The sequence below is a fragment of the Musa acuminata genome, chromosome BXJ2-10 (genome assembly GCF_036884655.1).
Source record: "Musa acuminata AAA Group cultivar baxijiao chromosome BXJ2-10, Cavendish_Baxijiao_AAA, whole genome shotgun sequence".
NCBI classification, from domain to species: domain Eukaryota; kingdom Viridiplantae; phylum Streptophyta; class Magnoliopsida; order Zingiberales; family Musaceae; genus Musa; species Musa acuminata.
Genome location: NC_088347.1, coordinates 30,430,676 through 30,453,892, shown reverse-complemented (window position 1 = coordinate 30,453,892; position 23,217 = coordinate 30,430,676). Strand labels below are relative to the sequence as shown.

The following is a 23,217-nucleotide window of genomic DNA, read 5'->3' as shown; positions in this document are numbered from 1 at the left end:
ATTACAATATCAATTTTGGACGATGAATATTTTTTTTGGACAATTCACTTTTTAATTTCCGTAAGAGTTGCATGTATTTGGTCAAAATTATACATATGGTCTTGTAATTCCTATGCAATATAGAATGTCATGTCAGTATACATGTTCAATTTTGTAGAAAATATGATTCTCCAAAAAAATTTGATACTTTGAAATTATTAAAGATTATTAAGGTTTTGGCCATGTAAAGAGTATTTCTATAATGTGTATTCTACTTTTGTAATGTGTATTCTATTATGTAAACATATTGTCCCAATGTCTTTTTTTTAAGAAAATGTTTGCATATGACTTAGATGGATATATGTCATTAGTTTTCTATTTTAGAAATTTATTTGATTTTTTATAAAATATTTAACTTATGAATAGTGTGTTATATTTTTTATTTTCACATAAATATCATGAATCTATGTATTGTTTTTTTGACATTTGAGCTTCCAAATTTGTCCAAAACACCTGATAAAAATTAGGGTCAAAGAAAATAATTCCTATTTAATTAAAATGATCAGTCCACGTGACTTCAAATTTTTTAGAAAGTAATTTAATTAGACCCAAATGGACATATATGACTGGTTTTCTTTTTTTAAAATTTATTTGATATTTAATTAATTATTCAGCCTGTGAATTATGTGTCCTTTTTTTTATTTTTTGTCATTCTTTTATTTTTCACATAAATATCATGAATCTATGAAATGTTTCTTTTTTTCTTGACATTTGAGGTTCTAAATTGATACAAAACACCTAGTGAAAATTTGGAAGGGAGAAAATATTTTCTAATATGCAATGCACTATTTTTGTCCAAAATATAAAAAATAGTGTATCAGACTTTTCTAATTGATTTGATTTTTTTTTCTAAAAAAATTTGCATTAGACGCAGCTGACACATATCACTGGTTTTCTATTTTTAAATTTTTTATGAATTATTTAAATTGTGAATTATGTATCATTTTTATTTTTATCTACTTTTTTATTTTTCACATAAATATTATAGATTCATGATATGTTTTTTGATATTTGAGCTTCTAAATTGATCCAAAATATCCCATGAAAATTTGAGCTTGAGAACTCAACCCCAAAAATCAATCTCAAATTTATTGTATTATTTCAATATATAAAATAGTGCATGTGTTGTAATACAGTGAATCTACTAAAACTTACAATTTCAATATAACTTACATTAATATTGTCTGATCGAATAGTTTAAACAAATGAAAGCAATTATATTTCAAATGTATAAGTCATTGAAAGTTAGTTTTCACTAAGCCACTTCAAAATTATAATTCAATTTTTAATGAGCTGTTGCAACCAAAATGCCAATCTAAATATCATTACTGACACCTTGAATACATTTTTTTTTTGTCATTATATATTGATTCATTTTTTTACCATTTTTTGCCCTTTTTTTCTATTAACCTACACCATGCTTCTCGAAGGTAATATAATAGGATCATATTCTTGTTGTATCTAATATTTTTTGTTTCTCGTAGAAAATATTTTATTATTATATATATCATTGTACGTATCAACTTTATAATAATTTTCATAAAAAGAAATATGAATTATCATTCCTATAACCTATAGCATGAAAATATTAAATTCTCAAAATCTACTGTAACTATCTTAAAAGAAGTAGTATTGACTTTTGTCCTTCGCTTTGATAAGTTGATCTTAGATGATACTTGTCGAAATTAATTTTAAATTATTAATGATTTATGATGAGACTTCTAAGGTAAACTCAAAAGGTCCAAAATATTATTTGAAAATAATTTTATGATGAAAACGTTCTTTAAACACGAGTCTCATAGTAATATAGTTTTAATTTCTTTAAAAATAAAATTATATTAGTGTATAAGTGGTCAAAGCACTATCAATATTATTAAGTATAATCTCCCATGCTATCTAAGATAAGTCCTCTTGTATGAATTTTTTTAATATCAATTATAATTATCTTTGGAGTATAATCAACATTTGTTATAACTTGATCTTTAATTTGATCTACAACGAAAGAATGTAATTTGCTATATATGAAATTTGATAATTTGAAAACTAGATCGAAAATTTAACATTTGAAATTTATCTTATAACTTATAGTTATAATATATTTAATATCAAAATTTTTTAGAATGACAAAGTCTTTAAATTCTTTTTAAAATTTAATCATATCTCGAAACACCAAAGACATTAAAAATATAATAAAATAATTTCAATACTATTCATGACCATCTTTATCATAATAAAATGGGTAATTCAAGTTTTAAGAAAATAAATAGACTACTTGATGTCTAATTAATATTCATCCAAACTTGATGTCTCACCTAAAGTTTATTTATCAATATTATAAAAAATAAAACAATATCTCATCAAGAAAACCATCTCAATTCTAATTGATCAATAGCACTTTACTGAATCGATGATCCAAAGGTCATTGTTTTTGGGTTAAAAGATAGTAACTTAATTGTCCAGAGATAAATCAGTAAAATAGCTTAATAATCTTGTTTGGATATTTTTTTAAAAGAAAAAAATCAAAATTAAAATTTTTATTATTGCCATCATCAAATCATTCTCGTCCGTACATCTCAGATTTGCTGTCAGACTATCAAATATTTTATAGGGAAAATTCCCTTCTTACCCCTCTGCGTATCACCAGACTCACCTACACGCCTTTTCGTTGGACGCCAGCCGCGTTGCCATAAGTGTGTCCCATAGGCGGGCCCGCTCTCTGCCTCCAATCACAGAGCGCTGCCCCCCCTACGATTAATCCCCAAGTCGATGGAATCGTGTGCTCCGAATTTTTTGACACGAGTCCCGCCCGATCGCAAACGGGTTTTTAGGGTTGCGCTCGGGATCGGATTCACTTCGACCTTCCCCACTGCAATCTCTCTTCCATCGTTTGTTCTGCCTTTCATTCTCCGCTCTCGTTCTGCCTTGCGACGGCGAGCGAGCCGGCAAGTGGGAGCGACCATGGAGGCAGACGTGGGGGCGGCGAAGACGAAGGAGGAGATCGAGGCGGAGATATCCCGAGCGATGCGCGCACGCGTTAGCGACTTCAAGGAGCGAGCCGAGTGAGACATCATCCCTCCCTTTTTCCTCTCCCCCCATCTTGATTTATCGTGCGGTCAGATCCTGAGTTTCGCTTTTTTTTTGCCTTTTTCTTCGCGCCTTTTGAGTATCCTAGAATTGGAGATATTACAAGAATTCATGGTTTACTCTATTATCGGGGAAGTTTTGTGGGATTTTTTTTGGTTTTATTTTGCGGGTGAAAATAAAGACGTGCTTCTTGTTCTCGAGGGATTGATTTTGCGGCTCTTTTCGTTTTCAACTTGGGTTAGAGGGTTCAGAGTGGCGCGAGTCGGAGGTGAGCTTATTTTGGTTAGTGCGAATGGATTTTTTTTTTTACTCCTTTCTTTTAATTTTACTAGGTGAGGGAAGGGATCGGATTCTTTTTGCTTGGAGATAAGGGACTAGTTGCAGTGGATTTTTCCATGCAGAGGCAGTTTTAGATGCTACATATCGAAGTTGCTTATGCTTTCTGGGGTATTTTGTCACCTGCTTAAAATGAGTGGTCCATTCTGACATTTGTTCTTGTGTTATATTACTTCGTAGTTGTTTGGTTGCTTTCTTTGCTTTATATTTTGAGTCTGCTAAAAGGAACTTTTGGAGCTGGCCTTTTACCTCGATTCGGTTTGATTTACTTGATTATCTCTCTTCTTTTTCCTCGTTATAACATCAGACTCAGTGAGACATTTGATTAAATCAGCTTATTCTCACATGTATCCGTGAAATGAAATACTGAACATGGGTGAGAAAGTTGATGAACAAATCAACTGCAGAATTAAATATATGGACAATCTTAAGTTAGACAATGAGGGAATTGTGACCAGGAAGATGAATAAATCAATGGTGTTTTTAAGAATCATGTACATGCTTACTCAAAATATTATTGGTCTTTCTCTGCTGCATTAGAAATTTCTAGGCTTAGTATCAAGCATGACACACTTATAGCATACATGTGGTAGCTTCAAGACTTCTTTAAGCTTCTAGATAAAGTGAAGTCGGTATCTACAGATACAAGACTTGAGAAGGATTTACCAGATATTGTATCAAAGCTCACGTCGAGTAGATCACTAGATTCCCATATGTAAAGTCAATGCATATGACTTCCGACTTTCAGTTTGGAAAGTATTTCCTTATGTCTCTCAAATACGGACTGTGACAGGATGAACATCCTTTATCCGTGGCATAATCATCCAGAAGCTGAACCAAGCTGGTAAACAGCATGATGGATAGCCTCCATGCTGTCATTGCCCAAGTAGGATTGCCCACAGTATAGCTCCTTTAGCTACATTTTTGCCTTTCCACATGTTACATTTTTGCAATAAGATCATCCTTGTTTCAGGTGGCATCTTAGCATTTTTGATGCAAATGAAGCCAAAAGTCATAATATGGTATGCGAATCATGATGGTAATTATTTCAGACTACTCATTTTTGGACTTGATAATTCAAGAGTTTGTTACTTAACTATATAACAGCACAAGTCCCAAGGGGGCACTCTAGTAGCTTGTGGACATTAGCCTTTACCCCACCTTAATGGTGGGAGATCTGTGTAATTATCCATCCTTTTACCTCTATAAGGGGGCATTAATTTACAATTTATTTTTTGAAGAATGGTTCAAATATAGGTTGGAAATAAAGCTACACTTAAACACTTTCTTATTTTTGATTGTCAGTGCAAGTTTGTGTTTTCTTCTTTTCTCTATCTTATCATTAGCAACCTAATCTCTGGAAAGTTGCATTTAAACACCTTTTGTGGCTGCTTTTCATTACAAGTTTCGTTTTTGTATCTTGTGATTAACAATCTATCGTGGCTATATGATTTTATCGGTATCAATATGTTCTTATTGATTTCTTATCTTAGTCACGTTTTAATTGCAAAGTTCAAACTTTAAAGTACCACCATATTCCGGATGTATTGTCTGATATATACCAACCAAGGGCTGGTATACTAAGTGCATGATACTGGTTAAGTTTCATATAAATTGAAGATTTAGTATTTTTTTGAGCATACTGAACGGTATCAGTATTGAATACCTTTCAGATAGGGTTTTGGTACATCTTCCAGACAAATATTTAACCTTGTTTGACTATACTATGATGTTTTGCAACAATTCTATCAAAGATATGTGGATATGTAAATTTAACCTATGTTACTTCTGGTTATGCTGCAGTTAAATGTTATTATGATTCACTTGTACTCATGGGGTTTTGTCTTACTATTGCTTCCTTTTTATTAGTCGGTCTATTCATTGCTGTTTCTTTTCTATTGTAGATTGGGATACATATCAATAGTTTTTTAATTTCAGTGAAATGCTTCTGCTTATGCGGCATATAACTTATTTTCCGTATATGTGATTTATCCTGTTGAGACTGTTTTCAGTTGGTGGATGTTGTAAAGCTCCTGATATTGTTTTTTGTTTCAGCACTTTGACACTTGAAGGTGTTCGAAGAGCACTAGAAAAGGACTTAGGGATGAATATGTTTTCATTGGATGCTTATAAGAGGTTTATTAAGCAATGTTTGGAAGAGGTACTGCTTTTACTTAAATGATGCTTCTATGATTTTTTATGTGTGCTTTCACTTAAGAGGTATGCTTGAATTGGTATTCATGTTTTGTACACTCTTTTCACCCATGACTGCTTTATGTAAGTTTAGATATCTTCTGCTTCTTGTTGATCTGGAGATGCGTTACCTTTCATTATCTTTTATTCAGTTGGATACATCCTAATTTGATAAGTCATTTCATGAAGAGAAATCTGAACATAGTCATACTTAATGACTTTCTAATGTGTGAAGTGCCTTTGTATGTACACTATGGTAATATTTTGTGGTCATTTAGGTTCACTGAAAACTTGCTACAACTCAGTTGATTTACTATGTTGTGTAAAATCTGGGTTCACTGAGAACTTGTTCGTTTATGTTGTACAACTCGAAATGCCTTGAAAGCTTTTCTTTAGTATTACTCTCTTTTGTTTGATCTGCTCATGAAAGTTAGGTTAGGAGAATTCACAGCAACAATGATCTATTAAAATCTAGGACTATATACCTATTTACTGATTCAATCATTAATCATTAAGGATCTACTATTTAGACTAGGTGTGTACATTATGATCCTTATGCTGATTAAAAGTTCTTATAAGAAGCATATATCCAAACTTTAGGTTTTAGTATGTGCTAGATGCTAGCAAGCTAAGTATAGCGTAGAGAATATGCTGGGCTTCGATCCCTCTACATAGACATCAAATCTGTGAAACTTTATCCTCTTTTAGTAATACATTTGTTCTCTTGCTTTTACTACTAGAATATCTATTATCTTCAGGTAATTTTTTCTTGAAAGCATTAATTTATTCAGTGCTATAGATGATCTGAGTTGCTTGCAGTTGGCTTAGAATAAACCTCAATGTTGTAAGTTTAGACTCTATCAGGAATGAAGGTAAATCTGAGTCAAGATTTAAGGCTGGGCTGATAAATAAACTGTGGTTGAGGCATTTTTTTCCGAAACAAAAAGATTTTATTTAAACCAGGGTATGCAGTACCGAGCCGTACCGCCCGGTATGGGCGGTACGTACCGGTCCGATAGGTTTTCGGTACGCGGACCGACTGTTACCGGTCCGAGCACTGTAGTAGTTACTGTAGTACTGTAATAGTGCTGCAGTACTCGGCACACCCAGATGTACCGCTCGGTATACCGTACCATACCGATACCGAGCCCAGATCGAAATACCGGTACGGTACGGTACGGTATTGCGAACCTTGATTTAAACATTATAAAAAAAGAACATAGAAGACTGTTGAAAAAATATTCCCAAGAGGAATAGCTCCCTAGTGATGGGAAACAACATGACTGCTAGTTGAGTTGACCAGAGAAGGGCCAGCTGATTAAACATTCCAGAGGCAATACTTGAATGTTAAAGCTCTGTAACTTCTCGTACTGTTTGTCATGAAAAGCTTAAGTCACTTGGAATTCTGATTGGTGAAGGTCAAGTCTGATCATTTATGGGGAGCTGTATATGATCTTCATCTGGGAATGATATCCCCTATTAAAATTGAGATGAGCTTTATAATACTAGCTTACAACATCAATGCCATATGCCCAATTTGTGCCAGTTGGTTTTTCTCCCCATGTAACTGTCAATGTCAGCTGTTGTGAAGTGGAAATGAAATATTTAATATGGATAAGAAGAAAGATGTTTCTCAACATTCCAGACTTTAGCATTTATTGGGTGAACAATTTATCTTATAGAAAGTTGATATCCACTTCTTATGCTTTAAATGAATGCTTCTAAACTTTTGCTTTTCAAAGATTGCATTGGTTAGGTTCTTTGCATGATTGAGAATTAAGATTGTGATGAGTTGATATGCTGTAGGAAGAAGACTGAAATATGGTGTTTAGTCATCGAAATCCTAGTGGATATTATGCTATGCAGATAACCTTGCACAAGTGAGGCATATGACCATCCTGGGAACACTGATGTAGGCTAGTTTTTTCCCCTTTTTTTTTATATTGCTGGTATGTTATGTGTTTGTTGCAAGGGCTTCTTTTTTCCTAACTGTTTACAGTTGGAAAGCTCTGGTTTGATGAGGGGAGAATATCAAGGTTTTAAAGTGATTCATAAATTTACTTTAGATTATGCACGAAGCTTTAGATGTTGGAAGATCCAATATTTGCAAAACTTAACCAAGGATTTATTGGAGGCTCGGAAGCCTAGAGTCTTTGAAGCTCAAGAACTAACTGACATCAGTGCAATTAGATATTTTAGATGTTCCAAGTAGAGAGATATGTTGAATTTAGTTTGTCCTGTGTCATTTTATATATTCCATAATGTTTTTTGGAATACAATGGGTGCCCAGATTTTTATACTTTAGATTTAGAAGGTTGATAAAGGGTATAAGCATGCCAATTTGGTTGAACTTTTACCTGGGGTATTTTAGCTGCTTTTTCACTGTCCTTTTCTTATAGCTCTGGATCCTATATGGAAAATATTTCATAATTTGTGCTTTAGAAATTCATACTGGGAATTTTTTGTTGGTCTGGGCGTGGATCTTGTAAATAGAGATGGGGAAATATAAAGTGAAGCAATGCTGATGAAGGGAGGATATCTGTTGAACTTCATCTTAGGACTAACATATTCTTTTCAGCATTTTTTTTGTTCATTTCTTTTATTTGAAGGAATCTCCGCAATTCAGAGCTGAGATAATGATACTTTACAATAAAAATTCATAGATAAACTTTGGTAAACAACCTACAGACAGCTCCAATGCATGTTTCTTCATTTTAGTTGCAAATTATTCCCCATGTAATATTTTATATTTCTCGCAATAATATGAACTGTCCTGTGCTGGGCCTATTCTTTTGTTAATAAATGGTTGAGGAATAAGTTCTGTCATGTTTTGTTCTCTTTCTTGGTACTTTTCTCTACGGTCATGTAACTGAGATATTGATAGAAGCTATTTTTCCTTTATATTGTTTTACATTAAAGGCCACCTTTATTTTTTCTTATATACCTATCTTGAATTATGCTTGATTACTCTAATTTGATTGGAGCTAGTGCTTTTATGGTGCTGACGATGAGAATGTCCCCAAACTCTCGGGAGTGAGTGCTTCTCAGTCGGCAAAAGAAGAAAAGTCAAGACAGGCTGAAGACTATCAGCAATCAGCTGATTTTAGAAAGAGTAATTCTGATGAAATAGAAGGTTCTCCAGCATCAGGTGGAAAGTCAGCTTCAAATGATGAGACTGTAAACAATCAAGGTCCTCAAGATGATAGTGATATAAATGAAGACAAAATAAGGAAAGCAATAGAAAGTAGAGCTGACTATTTTAGAGCAAATTCTGCGTAAGTAAAATGAAATCATTCTCTGCTTTTTTCACTCCATTCAAGAGTCATTGGGAATACTGACATCTTTACCTTGTAATATCTTTTGCATTACAAAACACTGTAATGTAGCTTCTTCTAGTTAACTGCTAAAGTTTGGGGTTTTATCATGCTTTTTATGTGCTCCGGTTGATGAGGCTTTCTTGTTATGGATGATTCAGGTCTATTTCTTTAGCAGAAGTTCGCCGACTGTTGGAAGAAGATCTTAAACTTGAGAAGAAAGCATTGGATGCCCATAAAAGTTTTGTCACTGAAGAGTTAGATAAGGTTAGTTCCTAGTTGACAATTTGTTAGTTCTGAGTATTTAAGCTTTGTAGGATATCTACTGAAAGCATTAGTGCTTAAAACATAATTCATAGACGGTCTTTCATTTATCAGGTCTTACAGATACCTGAAGTTGTCAAAGCATCAAATGGAGTTAAGAAGCAGCTTAAAAAAGTTTCTCAAAATGTGGATGTGAAAAAACCTGGAAAAAACTCTAAAAGGGCTCGTAAGGAGTCAGATTCTTCAGACACCAACGATTCCGTTACTGAGGATGAGGAAGTTGATGAAGATATAAGGCCAAAAAAAAAGACAAATGAAAAAACTAAATCAGTTGCAAGAGCACCAAAAAGGCAGAAAAAGTCTCAAGATAAAAATGAGTCATCTAGTTCTAGTGAAAAAAAGATGGTGGAGCAAGCTTCAGAGAACACTTCTGAAGATGATGGTGGCAATTCCTCTGCGGATAGTCCTCATTCATCCAAAGGAGATGTCAAGGTTTTGCTACATAATGTTTCATCATAGTCTTTTCTGGTTTAATCATCAGGGTTATTATGGTGATTTGATTTGATTTCATGAACTGCAGAAGAAACAAGAGAAGCCAACTCAGGTATATGGTAAACGAGTAGAGCACCTAAAGTCAATAATTAAGTCCTGTGGAATGGGGTATATCATTTGTCTTTTTTCTTTGACCAGATTTTTTTATTGTCCATACTGTTCTAGTGATTATTTTTATCTTTTTTGTTTTCCAGTGTCCCTCCATCTGTTTATAAGAGGGCTAAACAGGTGGCTGAAAGCAAACGTGAAGCTTATTTGATAAAGGAGTTGGAGGGAATTCTTAAAAAGGAAGGATTATCAACTAATCCTTCTGAAAAACGTACAATATTGGCTTATTTTTAGATTCATTTTATGCCTATAGTTTTATGATCTCCTTTTTTAGCATGATATGTATACTAATCAGATATGTGACAATACCTGGTTATAGCTTTTAGGAGCTAGATACTTAAGTTAGAATATTCTTGTTGCAGGGCCTGATTGGTACATCATGATGTAGTTTATTTTGTGTAAAGTTAGTTATGACATCTGTTTTTATGATGGTCAAGTGAAGGTTGGAGTTGTGGATGGAAATCTCAGTCCAGTGCCGATATCAGTCAGCAATTAGACTGGTACAGTACTGGTACAAATTAATACATTGACACTCAGTACAGGCTGGTATTACTTGGACTATTGAGAAAGTGGGAGAAAAAAGGGAGGTGGTGGATCAGAAGAAGAGGAGGCAGTGGAAGAGGAAACACAGTGCCTGAGGCTTCTGCCATCGTAGACTAGGATCATATGAAATTGGAATTCTATGACAAGTATATGACAACAGACTTTATGAGTATCACAAACTGATTACTACTAGTAGCCTTGTATTATCCAAGGTTCGCAATTTCGTATCGTACCGGAGTTTCGACGTTAGCTCGGTACGGTACGATATTGTATATCGTGCGGTATATCGAACGGTATACCGTTTAGTATATATATATATATATTATAAAAGGTGATGTCGCATCGCCTCGACGACGTTGCCGTTTCCTTCTCCCACGTGGGGCGATGTCGTCGAAAAAGACGATGCGAAGTCGCCTTATATATATATATATATATATATCGTTCCGTCCGGTAACGGGCGGTCCATGTACCAGTCAGCTGACGGACAGGTACGTACCGCCTGTACTGAGTGGTATTATTTGAAATTGCATACCTTAGTATTATCTGTTTCGATTTTTTTCTACAAAAGATGTGTCAAGTTAAAATTACTATTCAATAACACCAAAAAAATACATAACAAATATGCTACCAATAATCTTGGATTAGCTATAATTATAATATATGTTGAGGATATCAATGAAGAGATTAATGGGGATCATCTTACATGTTTTGGTGCCCAAGAACACGAGGCTGATAGTGGTACTACATTGTCTGAGGCCAAGTGCTCGGTAGTTGAAATTTGATCTCCATCTTTGTTGGAAATCCTAAACCGAGGAAGATTCGAGGAGAGTCTTAATTATTTAGGATTTGGTTTATTTCAGTTTAGCTGTAATTTAAAAACTTCTATATTTCTATTTTTTGTGTTCATACATGAAAGTTAGCCCAATTTGTCAGATGGTCAGTCTTTCCCGAAAGGATGCTTTTAGTAGAACCAAGAATGGAAGGATTCCTTAGCCAAATTAACCTGTCATAGAGTTCTTTTCCATGTCCTGTTTAAGCAGGCTTTTTCTCTTTTTGTACGATGAGTCATTTCTGGATGAGTCCTCTTTGTTTTTTTAAATCTCCGCTTTAAGCATTGACAAAATCATCTGAGAACAGTAAAAATGTCAACTTAATTAGAGCCTGACATGAGACTAGCCTAGTTAACCATGGTTTATCCCAGTGATTTAAAAAGACGCTCGGGCGCTCGGGCGAGGCGAGGCGAGGCCCGAGTGCCTCGCTAATCTCCCAAGCTGCGCGCTTCAAACAGGCACCGGTTGGGCGCTCGCCCGAGCCCAGGCGTTGGGCGCTTCGGGCAAGCGCCTGGGTTAACCAAGGCGATCGAACCAGGATTTTAGGTCTGGCTCGGTCCTGGTTCGGTCTCTGATGGTTAGTTGGTTCAATCGAACCAACTAAAATCGGTATAAGTGAGAACCCAACCCTAACCCTCGTCGCTGCCGCTCCCGATCCCGATCTCGTTGCTCGCAAACGCTTCCGTTGTCGTCGCTCGCAAACGCTGCCTCTGTCGTCGCTCGTGCCTCCTGCTGCTCGTCGCTCCTGCTTCCGCTGCCGCTGCTCGCCGTTGTCGCCGCTCACAAACGCTGCCTCTGTTGTTGCTCGCGCCTCCCGCTGCTCGTCGCTCCTGCTCTCGCTCCCGTTGCTCGCCGCTATCGCTGCTCGCAAACGTTGCCTCTGTCGCCGCTCGCGCCTCTCGCCGCTCCTGCTCTCGCTGTCACTGCTCACCGCTGTCGTTGCTCGCAAACGCTGCCGCCGTCGCCGCTCGTGCCTCCCGCTGCTCACCGCTCCTGCTCCCGCTGCCGCTGCTCGCCGCTGTCGCCGCTCGCGCCTCCCACTGCTCGTCGCAGTCGTTGCCGCTTCCACTTTTCTCAGTCAGCAGGCTCAGCATCCCTTTGCACTTCCTTTTAACAGTATATGTATACTGTATACTGTTAATATTATTAAGTTTATTTAAAATAATTAATTTTCAATACTGTTAATAGATTAATAATATATTATTTTGATTTTAATACTGTTAATTTTTATTTATTTGAAATTATTGCTAGGTTTCTTAATACTGTTAATTTTATATCTTAGATTTTCTTAATTTAATAACATATTTTTATTTAAAATTTTAAATAATTATATTTATTAATTATATTATATATATTTATATTTTAGCGTCTCATTTCGCTCGGGCGAGCGCCTAGCGCCTCGGGCGTTTTTGGACCTTGGCGCCTTTTGGTGCATAACACTTTTTAAATCACTGGTTTATCCATATATGTAATTCAACATATGAGATAATTGGTACAATTTAGTGTGGCAAACAGTGTTCTCTACACATTTAACGGTGGACACTTCTATGCTAGAGAGTAAGCATAGTAGGTGACTTATTTTATGGAACATGCACCTTTTTTTATCCATCCTACTCATATGTACTTGAGAAAATTTGTTGTTGTAGGCCTGGAATATGTGTTGGTACTGCTTTGTGAAATTGTTCTGTAGATGGAATCCTGAGAATCTGATCATACTGCAAACTCCTTGTTTTGACCAAATACCCCATGGTCTTTTCCTTGACAGCTACCCCATGTTCAATAACAATAATACTGTGCAGGACCTCAAAGATTTTATGAAATCACTTTTTGAGTTTTCAGTTTGGATGCAGCAATATATACTATTACCAGTAGTCCCATTTATCACTCTACATCTCTTCCATGTCAATGCATATGGGTGGCCGGTGCTTGCTTCATTTTATTACCATAACGACAGAAACTGCAGCTTGTTTAGTTGACATTCTTTAATGTTGTAGCTTTATTGCTTATTGAAACAAATAATTACACTGTTTGCACTAAAATTGACACTGGTTCAGATAGGCATAGTGGTCAATATTACAGTTCTGTATCTTGTCAAGCTAGCAATTGTATTTTGCTTAAAAGTAATTATTGCATCAATATACTTGGTGATGAATAAAATTTTATCCATGTCAAGTACTAGCTCACTCTTGGTATCTTTGTTTACATGTCTCACTCAGAAATGAAAGCAGTAAGAAAGAAAAAGGAAAGGGCAAAGGAACTTGAAGGCATTGACATGAGTAACATAGTCTCAAGTTCTCGTCGGAGAACATCATCAAGTTATATTCCTCTACCAAAGCCTAAAATAGAAGTTGATAGTGATGAGGATGACGAAGATGAGGAAAATGAGGAAGACACTGATGATGACAATGAGGATGATGTTTCAGGTTCGGGTGGAGAATCTGATGAAGGTATGGGTTTCTCATTATGACTGACATTTCTTTTTCATGACGAACAATTTGAATCGATGTGTGGGTCTGAGGAAATTTATGAAGTTCTTTTTCTGGTGCACTGGAAAAGGGAGAAACCGACCTTTTTTAGGTTTGTGTAGTCATGATCTAAATCTCTCATATGTTGGTTCTCTCTGGTCTTGCCTATGGTAATCTGGGGCTGAAGCTCTGGTGGTATGAGCACTGCCTCTCTAGGGATGGTCCACTTGTTGGAAGTAGACTGCGCAGTTGAAGCAACACAATTGTTTAAATTAGATGCCATTGTAAAATTATGAACACTATAAAAATGGTTCCAGTGATTCTTCTTGCTACTTGTGAATAAATTCTGGTGCTGCTTCTAACAGAAGTACAGTTAATCTTGTAACTTCTTAGCTTTGGGAGCTTTTCTGAATTCCATGTCCTCAGCATTAGTCAAGGAAAAAGATTTTTACCGAACACCTGAAAAAGGTATACTTGATATTGTTGACTGTAGTTTGAGCAAAATAATGCTATTGCTTTATTTCTTTTTTTTTTTTTAGTCAAGTGGGTCACTGGTTCACTCTCGTCTGTGCAGACTCCTCTCTGGCCCCACCTACTGTTGTCTGACTGTTTTACTTGCTCATGTAACTGTAGTTAAGAATGTGAGGATAAACAGCCAAATTGAAAACAAGTCTATGCACAGTATTATTTTTGCTGAAAGCTTGATATCCTGGTTTTACATGTTGAACTGTTGAGGTCCTGTAGCTGTTTTTTTTCTCAACATTTTCTCACAAAACTTTGTAGCAAGCTTGATCAAAATTTTTTAAACAGTAAATTGGTACATGCATGTTGTTTTCTTCTGAGAAGGTTATATGTGCTGCGTTATCACATGCAAATATTTTGTTATAGTCCTTTGTTATAGCTGACATCATATGCTGTTTTTTTCACAGGTGATGAGGATGAAAGTGATTGAGGTTCTCTTTTAGGCGTTGTTCAAATGCTTTCTACAAGTCTAGTTTAATATATAGGCACACTCACCTTCTTCTCGATGAATTTAGCGTGGAGATGTATTTTCTGAATTGAGTTGGTGATCCTGACCGAGTGTGGGTAGTCACCCCTTCCAGCGTGATTAGAAAAGTAGTCTTTGATGTCAAAGATATGTAGCTAATTTTGTTCGGCTGGCATTTGTAATCTTCGTCTAGTTTACATCTCTTCCGGGTGATTTGGATTATTTATTGGATGGGACCATAATTTCGACTACTGTGCTGTCTATATAGATCAATCGCCTGCGAGAAGATTGTAGCAGTCAGAGAATTATTTGCAGGTGTTTCGAAGCATTTAATGGCACTGCCGTAGATGAGTGCACCAGCTACAGCAGTTTTCACCCCCAAAACTTGTCGGCAAAAATAAATGATCAATGTTGATTAAAATAATACAAGATAACTGATATATTTGAGTCATATAAGCAAGGTAACAAAAATAACAGTATTTAAGTTATTATATCTTTAAATTATTAAAGATTAACATGTTGATGTAAAAATAACGCAAAATAATTAGATATTAGGAAATATTTTAAAACAAAAGAAACATTCATATCACGATTTCTGTTAAACACACAGTTCAATAGTATTAGTTAATATTTTAAATTAAACAATAAAATTGTGAAATAATTAATTCAAATTTAAGGTCTTAATACAATCTTTTTCTTTTGCTAAAAAAATTACTAGTGAAATTAAGCTAGAAAAAAAAAGTTCTAAAATAATTATATTTGCAAAACAGCTAAATGCCACGGTTATGACACCAATTACCACACTAAATGCCATGGTTGAACGGGTCAAGTGACTTCTCGATGGTGGTGCAGTTATTTCTTTCCGGACTCGTGCTTGGAATCCCAGTCACCAAAACCCTAAACCTGGCACTCGGCAGACCCCCACATCCCCCGCTACGCCCAGCCAATCCTCCGAACCGATGGCCGGCGATCCCTCTCCCGACGGTCCTAACGGCCGCCGGAAGCGAAAGGCGGGGCGCCCGGCTGCCGTGGATTCCCCCGGCGGCGGAGCCGTAGCATCCAGTTCCCAGCGCCGGGCGGCCGTCGACGACGCCGTGGTGCTCCTCCGGGGTGCTCTCGAGTTTCGGCGACGGACGGGCCTGCTGCCGAGGCCGTCGAATATGCCCGCCTTGTACGAATCCGTGAGAGGCTCGCTTCGCTCTCCCGTCACCCAGGACCAGGTCTACAACAAGCTCCGCCACCTCCGTCACAGGCTCAGCCATCCCGTCGCCAGCGGTCACGGTTCCCACGATGACCTCCTCTATGAGCTCGCCGCGGAGCTCTGGTCCGCGGGCGTGGAAGAGAAGTACGAGAAAGAAGATAATAAGAAGCAGAAGGACAATGAGGTGGAGGAGGAGAGTAAGGATGCGGAGACGGAAGGAGATGATGACCTCGACAAGAAGCAAGGCCGCAATGGGGACGAACAGCGCGGTGGACCTGAATCCTACCCATATCTGGTCCACGCCGTAGCCGAGCACTGGAAAGCTCACAGCTTATCGAATTCATCACTGGAGGCGGGTCTCAAGCTGCTGAATCCATTAAAGGCGAAAGCTTTAGAGGATAGGTGGGAGAAGCTGGTGGAAGATGAGATGAAGTTCCAGGCGGATTGGTTCATGGCGTGCATGGACATCTTCGCATTGCTGAATCAGTCGCATCAGGGTATGAACTCGTAGATCAGGTTGGATGCTTCCATGGAGGATCCTTTTATTTCCCTTTGAATGAGCAAAGTTTTGGATATGGATTGGTTTCCATACTTTGGTTGCTCGTCCTGTTATTTCTCTGTATGATCTGCAGGAATTGAGCTCTTTATTATGCTCATGAGTTTGATCTTATGGTTTTCAAGCTCGATTGCAATAGAAGGGAAGGCTAAAATTTGGGTTTAAACATTCTAAATTCAATTAAGAATGTTACCATATTACATGGTTCAACGACTAAGATCTTGGAGTTGGAACTGATGATTTGGTTTCTCTGACTTTTGTTTCCCATGTTGATTTCCATGACTCGGAAAAGGCTTGTTTCAAACAGGTGCACTCAGGAGGACTGTGCCCCAAGTAGCTTACATCAAAGAAGATGATCTCTATTCTCTACAAGCATTCATCATTGCTGTCATCAATGGTGATGACACAAATCGTTCCATTCCGAATGCTTTCCAAAGGTTTCATCCTTCATCAACATCCCTTACCCAAGGATTAATAGCCACGAATCCAAAACCAGGGGTGGTAAAGCCCCCCCCGTGTCTTGGATAAGCTCCAGCATTTGCAATCCTATGGTGAGCGCACCCGCCACCGAGGCCTCATCAGACTTCACTGACTCTTTACCTCCATTGGTGTGTTCATCTCAATGGAGAAAGCATCAGCTCCTTAAACAACCTTCTCTTATTGAGCCATGTCTCCTTTGAGCACATCTAATGGCCTCCCTTCTTCCTTCGTTGAGACCACTGAGTCTGAGTTGTGTGGTCAGCGGAGTACGTACAGGAGATGTTTCTTTTGGCGATACAAGGCTTCAGTCAGCTTTCTGTGAGTATGGGGGAGTGAGAAGAGGATGGGTATCATCGGTGAGGCATGGAGGAGCGTGAAGCCGTACTTGGTCATGGTCTTCTTGCAGCTCGGGTATGCAGGCATGTTCGTCGTCTCCGTCGGCTCGCTCAAGCGTGGCATGAGCCACTCCGTGCTCGTTGTGTACCGGAACGCCGTCGCTGCTGCTGTCGTCGCCCCATTCGCTCTGTGGTTTGAAGGGTTCGCCTCTCTGTCTCTCTCTCTCTCTTTCTCACACACACGCACAAACAAACAGACAAGGCATTTATTTCTGTTTTCTATCTCATAACAGGAAGGTGAGGCCCAAGATGACACTCCCCATCTTCCTCAAGATCATGGCTTTAGCACTACTGGAGTACTGATTCATTAATCTTCCATTTACCATCTCTGCAATACCTGGGTCATCAAATCAGTCGTTATTTGTAATGGAATTGTCTGAATCTTCTCATCCAGGCCAGTGCTTGACCAAAACCTGTACTACATGGGCACCAAGTACACCTCTGCAAGCTTCTCCTCTGCTCTTTACAACATACTGCCTGCGGTCACCTTCGTAAGCGCCATCGTGTTAAGGTAAAAGCTCGAATCGCCGTAGTTTTCACGCGTTGATGTGTTTGATCTCCACTGCTATATGAACTGCATGCATCCATGAGTAGAATGGAGAGGGTATAGGATTCGACGCCAGACTCTTCACCGGCGGTCTACTCGGGACTGATGTGCTCGGGAGTTGCGTATTACTTGCAGGGGGTGGTGATGAAGGAGAGAGGCCCTGTGTTCGTGACGGCCTTCAACCCACTCTGCATGGTCATTGTGGCTGTGATGGGGTCTATCATTCTCGCGGAGGAGATCTCTTTGGGGAGGTAAGATTTCTCTCTCATCATTTCAGCTGTTGCAGAGATCTCGAGCTCATTCCATTTCTCTTGGAGATTTGTAGGGTGATTGGTGCAGTCATCATAGTGATTGGCCTGTATGCTACCACCCAGCCATCGGAGGACAGTGAAATGATACCACTGTAGACATTGCATCCCTGAAGAAACCTTGAGGAGTCGATGAACAGCTTTACCTTGTACTATATTTGAACTGGTCATCAATAATTCTTCTAAAATATAATATATTATTTTATATAAAGACTATTATTTTATATGTTATTTCATATGATCAATCGATCAAGAAAATATTATAATGCAGCACAAATATATTATATTACAATTTTTAAATATTATTTAAAATACTATAACATAATATACAAATATGATAAGCACAATATTTTTTATAATATTTGTATAAAACACTATGTTCTAATATTTTTAAATTGATATTGCTGAAAATATTATAATATAATATGAAAAATACTAATCGGTTCATTATATTTTTAGATTGCCATTAAAAAGGTAGATGATTAGAGTATCATAGGTATTAGATTAAAAAAATTATTATTAGAGATTTCTGAAAATAAGAACACTAATTGAGAAATATTAAAAAATATTTGAAGTGAAATATTAAAAATATAAAGAATACATTGGTAAAGAAAATAAGAAACATATTGGAGAAGGGATAACTACACATAAATCCAATTCCCAGTAGGGACTTATTTGGAAAAACAGCTAATACAAGGGGGTTTCTGCATATTATTTCCTTTCCGATGCAATTCGAGTGCGAGCCCAATCCGTTGTTTTGATCTTAATTGGCTCGCTCGTGACTTGATCTGAGCTGACTCATTCGTCCAATTGCGTTCGCGTTCGATTCAATTTAGATGCGTATGTATGGAGAGGGAGAGGGAGAGGGAGCATTCGGCAACTGAAACTTCTGGAGAAAGACGAAGGAGAGAAGAAGGAATGAGGACGAGGGACGAGACGGTGATCTTGCGGGCCGAGGCGGTGCTGCTATGCTCCGTCGGGCTCCTCGCTGCATGGATGCCTACCGCGGCGGCGCTGTGGCTCAGCCTGCCGACGTCGGGAACGAAGTGCGTGTCGGAGGAGATTCACGCCGGCGTCGTCGCGATGGCCGACTACGCCGTCATCCACGACGACGATCCCCGCAACACGCCCACGATCTCCGTCAAGGTGCCTGAAATGCTATGACTTTGATGCATAATTGTGGCTTCTTGTTCGAAATCTGCACATAGAAGAGGTATCCTTCGGTTGTTAGTTTGGTTAAGCATGAACCTCCAGGAGTGGCGGGTGGATACATTGGATCAAGAACTTTGACGGCGATTTCACCTCTGATAGGGTATACCTATATGAAAGGAAAAGCTGAAATCTTGGATCAATCGTTCGTTTAGGTCTTTTCGTTTTCTTTCGGAAACATCGAAACCTCACAATATGGTTGATCTGGTTTACCTCGATAGAATCATGACATGTACTCCACAATTAATTCTATGTCAATTGGATGAGAGGTTAATATTTAGGTGGAGATCTTTTTGAGATGTTAGCAAGATATGTCCAAAGTCACATATCACCAGAATCATGCATGTGGTTCTGTTTTGATAAAGATTTTGAGCGCCATTGTTTTGGTAAATAAATTAATGAGAGTCAATTATATGTCGAAGGGATTGCAATAATAAAGATTTCTGGAGTTGGTTGTCGATCTGATTTTGTGGTGTCACATATGTTTGCTTATCTTTTCTTACGATATATGTTTCACCATGTCATTTGCATGATTATGATTGAACAACAGTATAAATTGTGTTATTCTTATCCTTTTAGGAAACATGTGGTTTATGTTGAGTTGATCGACAAATTGGTTCACAACTGTGGGTGTAATAAAAAAGGTGGTTTGAATTTCCATAAAAAAATCAACCAGTTAACTGATGCAAGATGGTATTAGAAAATATCTAACAATTCTGAATGGCCATGTGAATTTTAAGAAGTCATTACAAACAAAACCGTCTGAAGGTTGATATTGAATTTTAAACATTGTATATGTTTTTTTAATTTGATAAGCACTTCAGTCTCTATTTTCTCAAACAACAAACACATTTTACATCTTGAGATTCAGGAAAAATGGGTTACCATAGAACACTTAGTGAAACTTGCTCACAGCCAGTCAAATTGTTCTGCAAACCTGCTCTGTAAACAACTGTAAAGAAGTTGCTTCATGAGTAACTATTAAAGAGAGTCAGAAACATATTTGCATTGTTTAACCTCATCTTCAATCTAATGGTCAAAGGCTTAGAATGAGATAGCAAAAATGCATGATTATATTTGAAATCATTATGCACAGTGTAGGTTATGCACCTCTGAGGCACTGTACACTGTGTGCATTGGATGACATAGTTGTTATACCTCCGTTAAACTTTTTTTTTTTCCACCCCCTTTGTGTATGATCCGAAAACTTATTGGACTTACATGGATGTAGCATTGAACTTTTCACTGGAATATCAAAGGTGATAGAGATGATGTTCGGTAGAAGATAGTGTCAAAGATTGATCTGTTCATTTTCAGGTGACAGCACCAAACGGGGACACACTTCATCATAAAGGAAATATTACGATTGGCCAGTTTGCATTCACTTCCAATGAACCAGGGACCTATCTGGCATGTTTCTGGCTGGATGGTGCTAACAGAGGTGCCGGAACAAGTGTTGGCATCAACTGGAAGATTGGGATTGCTGCAAAGGACTGGGAATCCATTGCTAAAAAGGAAAAAATTGAGGTGGCATCTTGGTTATAAGTAACCCATATGTTCCGATGAAATATCTCTTTCTAACAGTTTCTTCTTTGAATCTGCAAAGGGTGTTGAGCTTGAGCTGAGGAAACTAGAAGAGGCTGTTGAAGTGATCCATGAAAATTTGTTGTATCTCAGGAACAGGTAAGTCTTGTTGCTCTCGAGCACATAAATTATGTTGTTGCGAAAATTCTGTGTGGCTGAATACAATTCATGAATCATCCATTTTGTTTTCTGAAACCAGGGAAGCCGGCATGAGAGATGTAAGTGAGAAGACGAATTCTCGTGTGGCAATGTTCAGTTTCATGTCCCTTACCGTATGCATTTTGGCTTCTGTCGTGCAGTTGTGGCACCTAAAAGGTTACTTTCACAAGAAGAAGCTAATCTAGATTTATAGATATATGATCTATAACATCTCAACATGCGGATTAATCCATTCATTTTTTATTGAACATGGGTTGTAACACCCCATTTTGGGAGCTGGTGTCAAAACAATCTATCATTCACTGTAATTTCTTTTATGCTTCTAACAAATGTTATCTTGTTTTCTCTCTGGTACTTGTATGCTAAATGTTCTAGAATTCTAGTAGCTTATATCCTTAATGCTTTCGGGAATTTTAGCAAACAAAGCTGAATGCAAATTCTGTAGTCAATGGAGAGAAAAGCTACATGGGTTCAAGTGGAGAGAAAAAAAGAGAGAAGAATACCTGACACTAAATGTGCTTTAAACTTAATGGTTGTAATAGGATTTTGGTTGTGTAGAATTGCAATGGGGATATGGAATTTGGCTAAGATCACCATTCTTGAGGTTAGCAATGTGCATAATTATCAGTCTTTATCTTTGAGTTCATCATGTTGTGGACATGGTGGTCAAAGTTTTCCCTGTGCTGGAGAGTTTCCAAAGAGGAGGTCTGACATGAAAGGATTATAATTAATCTAGTATGAGTAAGAACTTGATTTATCTAGGAGAAAAAAACTGAGTTAAATTCATGAGCAATGAGTAATATTTTGAATTAGAAAGATTTTCCCTGATAATCCCCTGTGCATTAAGTCTTTCTCAATGATTCAACCTGAAGTGCAAATTAAACTAGAATTGTAATTAAATACAAGTAATTTTAGTTCTCAATGCTCAATACTTTTTCTCAATAATCCTTTTTCACAATTAACATCACCTTTTTAATTAGGAAGTAAACATTTTGATGCTTGCATTATTATATTGCACTTTATGATTCTTCATGAATTTTTATTTTAATCATAAATTAAAAGTAATTGAAACCTAATAAGTTGTATAAAAAAAGATCCGACCCGTTAATAAGAAAGATAGTTCAACCCATTCCATACCCGACCCCGACCAATTGCTAATTTTCGTCTGTGGAGGTAGCTCCGTCAATCAAAAGGCAGGTAATCATTACGGGTAAACGTCGTTGGTGGGTACACGGAAGTATCTTCGCTTTGTTGTATACACGAGACATCTTCCCATGCGAATGGAAATCAATCAAATCACAGCGGTCCAAATCCCTCGTCGCATCGAAGTCTCGCCTCCGGTTGCAATTGCGACCGCATCGTCTACGAAGAAGAGGAAGCCGCAGCCGCACGAAGAAGAATCCATCGCCACGACCGGGAAGCAGACGCCCGGCGACCAGATTTATGAGATTTTCCAAGGAAAGAAGGCTAAGAAGAGCATGACTATCGCCGCCGGCCGAGAAGAAGAAAAACCACAGAAGACAGGAAAGAATCAGGCTCAGGGAACAGGGGAGGGTGGTAGCGGTAAGAACATGAAAGATAAGAGGAAGAAGAGGAAGGAAGTGGCTTTGGACGAGGGGCCCGAGTCCTAGGCGGAGACGGCGGACCGCGGACGGGCTCACCGTCTACTCCGCCGCGGAGCTCGGTTGGGGGAACCCGGACGCGGGCGGCACGCCTCTTTGCCCCGTCTACTGTTCCTGCTGCTTCTGATGGTTTGAAGATCTCAAAGGTGGCACATTCTTCTTGTTTCTTATCGTGGCGTTTGCAAGTTCCTAAATTTATGCTGAGGGACGTGGTTTTATTTGGTCATTCAGGTTTTGATGTGTCAAGGTTGAAAGTTTTGGCAATTATATGAACAGAATTGGAGCTCTGTTTCGAATCGTTTTTATATTCTCATACTTCTTTGCTGGTATTAAGATCTCATCGGTTATTTGCACAGAGTAGTTTTAAGAGGAAATTGGCTTCTTTGGAAGTCACTTCTTAAGCTACATGCTCTGCAGCCAGTTGAGGAGAAGTAAACCAT

The 23,217-nt window shown here is 37.8% G+C and overlaps 2 protein-coding genes and 1 pseudogene across 4 annotated transcripts; all 3 read left to right on the top strand.

Annotated features, from left to right (window-relative positions):
- Nucleotides 1–2,844: 2,844 nt before the first annotated feature.
- On the top strand, nt 2,845–14,967 carry LOC135625073 (uncharacterized). 2 transcript variants are annotated; one of them, XM_065129371.1, is made up of 10 exons: nt 2,845–3,098; nt 3,456–3,570; nt 5,515–5,620; nt 8,641–8,927; nt 9,128–9,233; nt 9,345–9,722; nt 9,811–9,890; nt 9,977–10,101; nt 13,480–13,710; nt 14,658–14,967. In XM_065129371.1, exons 3-10 carry the CDS (start codon nt 5,564–5,566, stop codon nt 14,678–14,680), a joined length of 1,287 nt encoding a protein of 428 aa, XP_064985443.1. In that variant the 5' UTR covers nt 2,845–3,098; nt 3,456–3,570; nt 5,515–5,563; the 3' UTR covers nt 14,681–14,967. The 2 variants fall into 2 exon arrangements, with proteins under 2 accessions (XP_064985443.1, XP_064985442.1); XM_065129370.1 differs by lacking the exon at nt 3,456–3,570 and having other exon boundaries at nt 2,848–3,098.
- A 1,848-nt stretch (nt 14,968–16,815) lies between these two features.
- LOC135624224 (WAT1-related protein At1g21890-like) lies at nt 16,816–18,356 on the top strand (annotated as a pseudogene). Its single transcript, XR_010491621.1, has 4 exons — nt 16,816–17,490; nt 17,582–17,644; nt 17,743–18,146; nt 18,221–18,356. The product of XR_010491621.1 is annotated as a WAT1-related protein At1g21890-like (transcript).
- Nucleotides 18,357–19,068: 712 nt separating this feature from the next.
- On the top strand, nt 19,069–21,541 carry LOC103969814 (transmembrane emp24 domain-containing protein p24delta4-like). Its single transcript, XM_009383457.3, has 4 exons — nt 19,069–19,349; nt 20,730–20,939; nt 21,019–21,095; nt 21,196–21,541. Exons 1-4 carry the CDS (start codon nt 19,122–19,124, stop codon nt 21,338–21,340), a joined length of 660 nt encoding a protein of 219 aa, XP_009381732.2. The 5' UTR covers nt 19,069–19,121; the 3' UTR covers nt 21,341–21,541.
- Nucleotides 21,542–23,217: the final 1,676 nt, after the last annotated feature.

Excerpts from the sequence above, each read along its gene's own strand:
- LOC135625073 (XM_065129370.1), top strand. The coding sequence starts at position 2,998 with ATGGAGGCAGACGTGGGGGCGGCGAAGACGAAGGAGGAGATCGAGGCG. Across the intron at positions 5,621-8,640 it reads TTAAGCAATGTTTGGAAGAG|TGCTTTTATGGTGCTGACGA; the intron begins GTACTGCTTTTA and ends GATTGGAGCTAG. Across the intron at positions 13,711-14,657 it reads GGGTGGAGAATCTGATGAAG|GTGATGAGGATGAAAGTGAT; the intron begins GTATGGGTTTCT and ends TTTTTTTCACAG.
- LOC103969814 (XM_009383457.3), top strand. The coding sequence starts at position 19,122 with ATGAGGACGAGGGACGAGACGGTGATCTTGCGGGCCGAGGCGGTGCTG. Across the intron at positions 19,350-20,729 it reads CGCCCACGATCTCCGTCAAG|GTGACAGCACCAAACGGGGA; the intron begins GTGCCTGAAATG and ends GTTCATTTTCAG. Across the intron at positions 20,940-21,018 it reads CTAAAAAGGAAAAAATTGAG|GGTGTTGAGCTTGAGCTGAG; the intron begins GTGGCATCTTGG and ends GAATCTGCAAAG.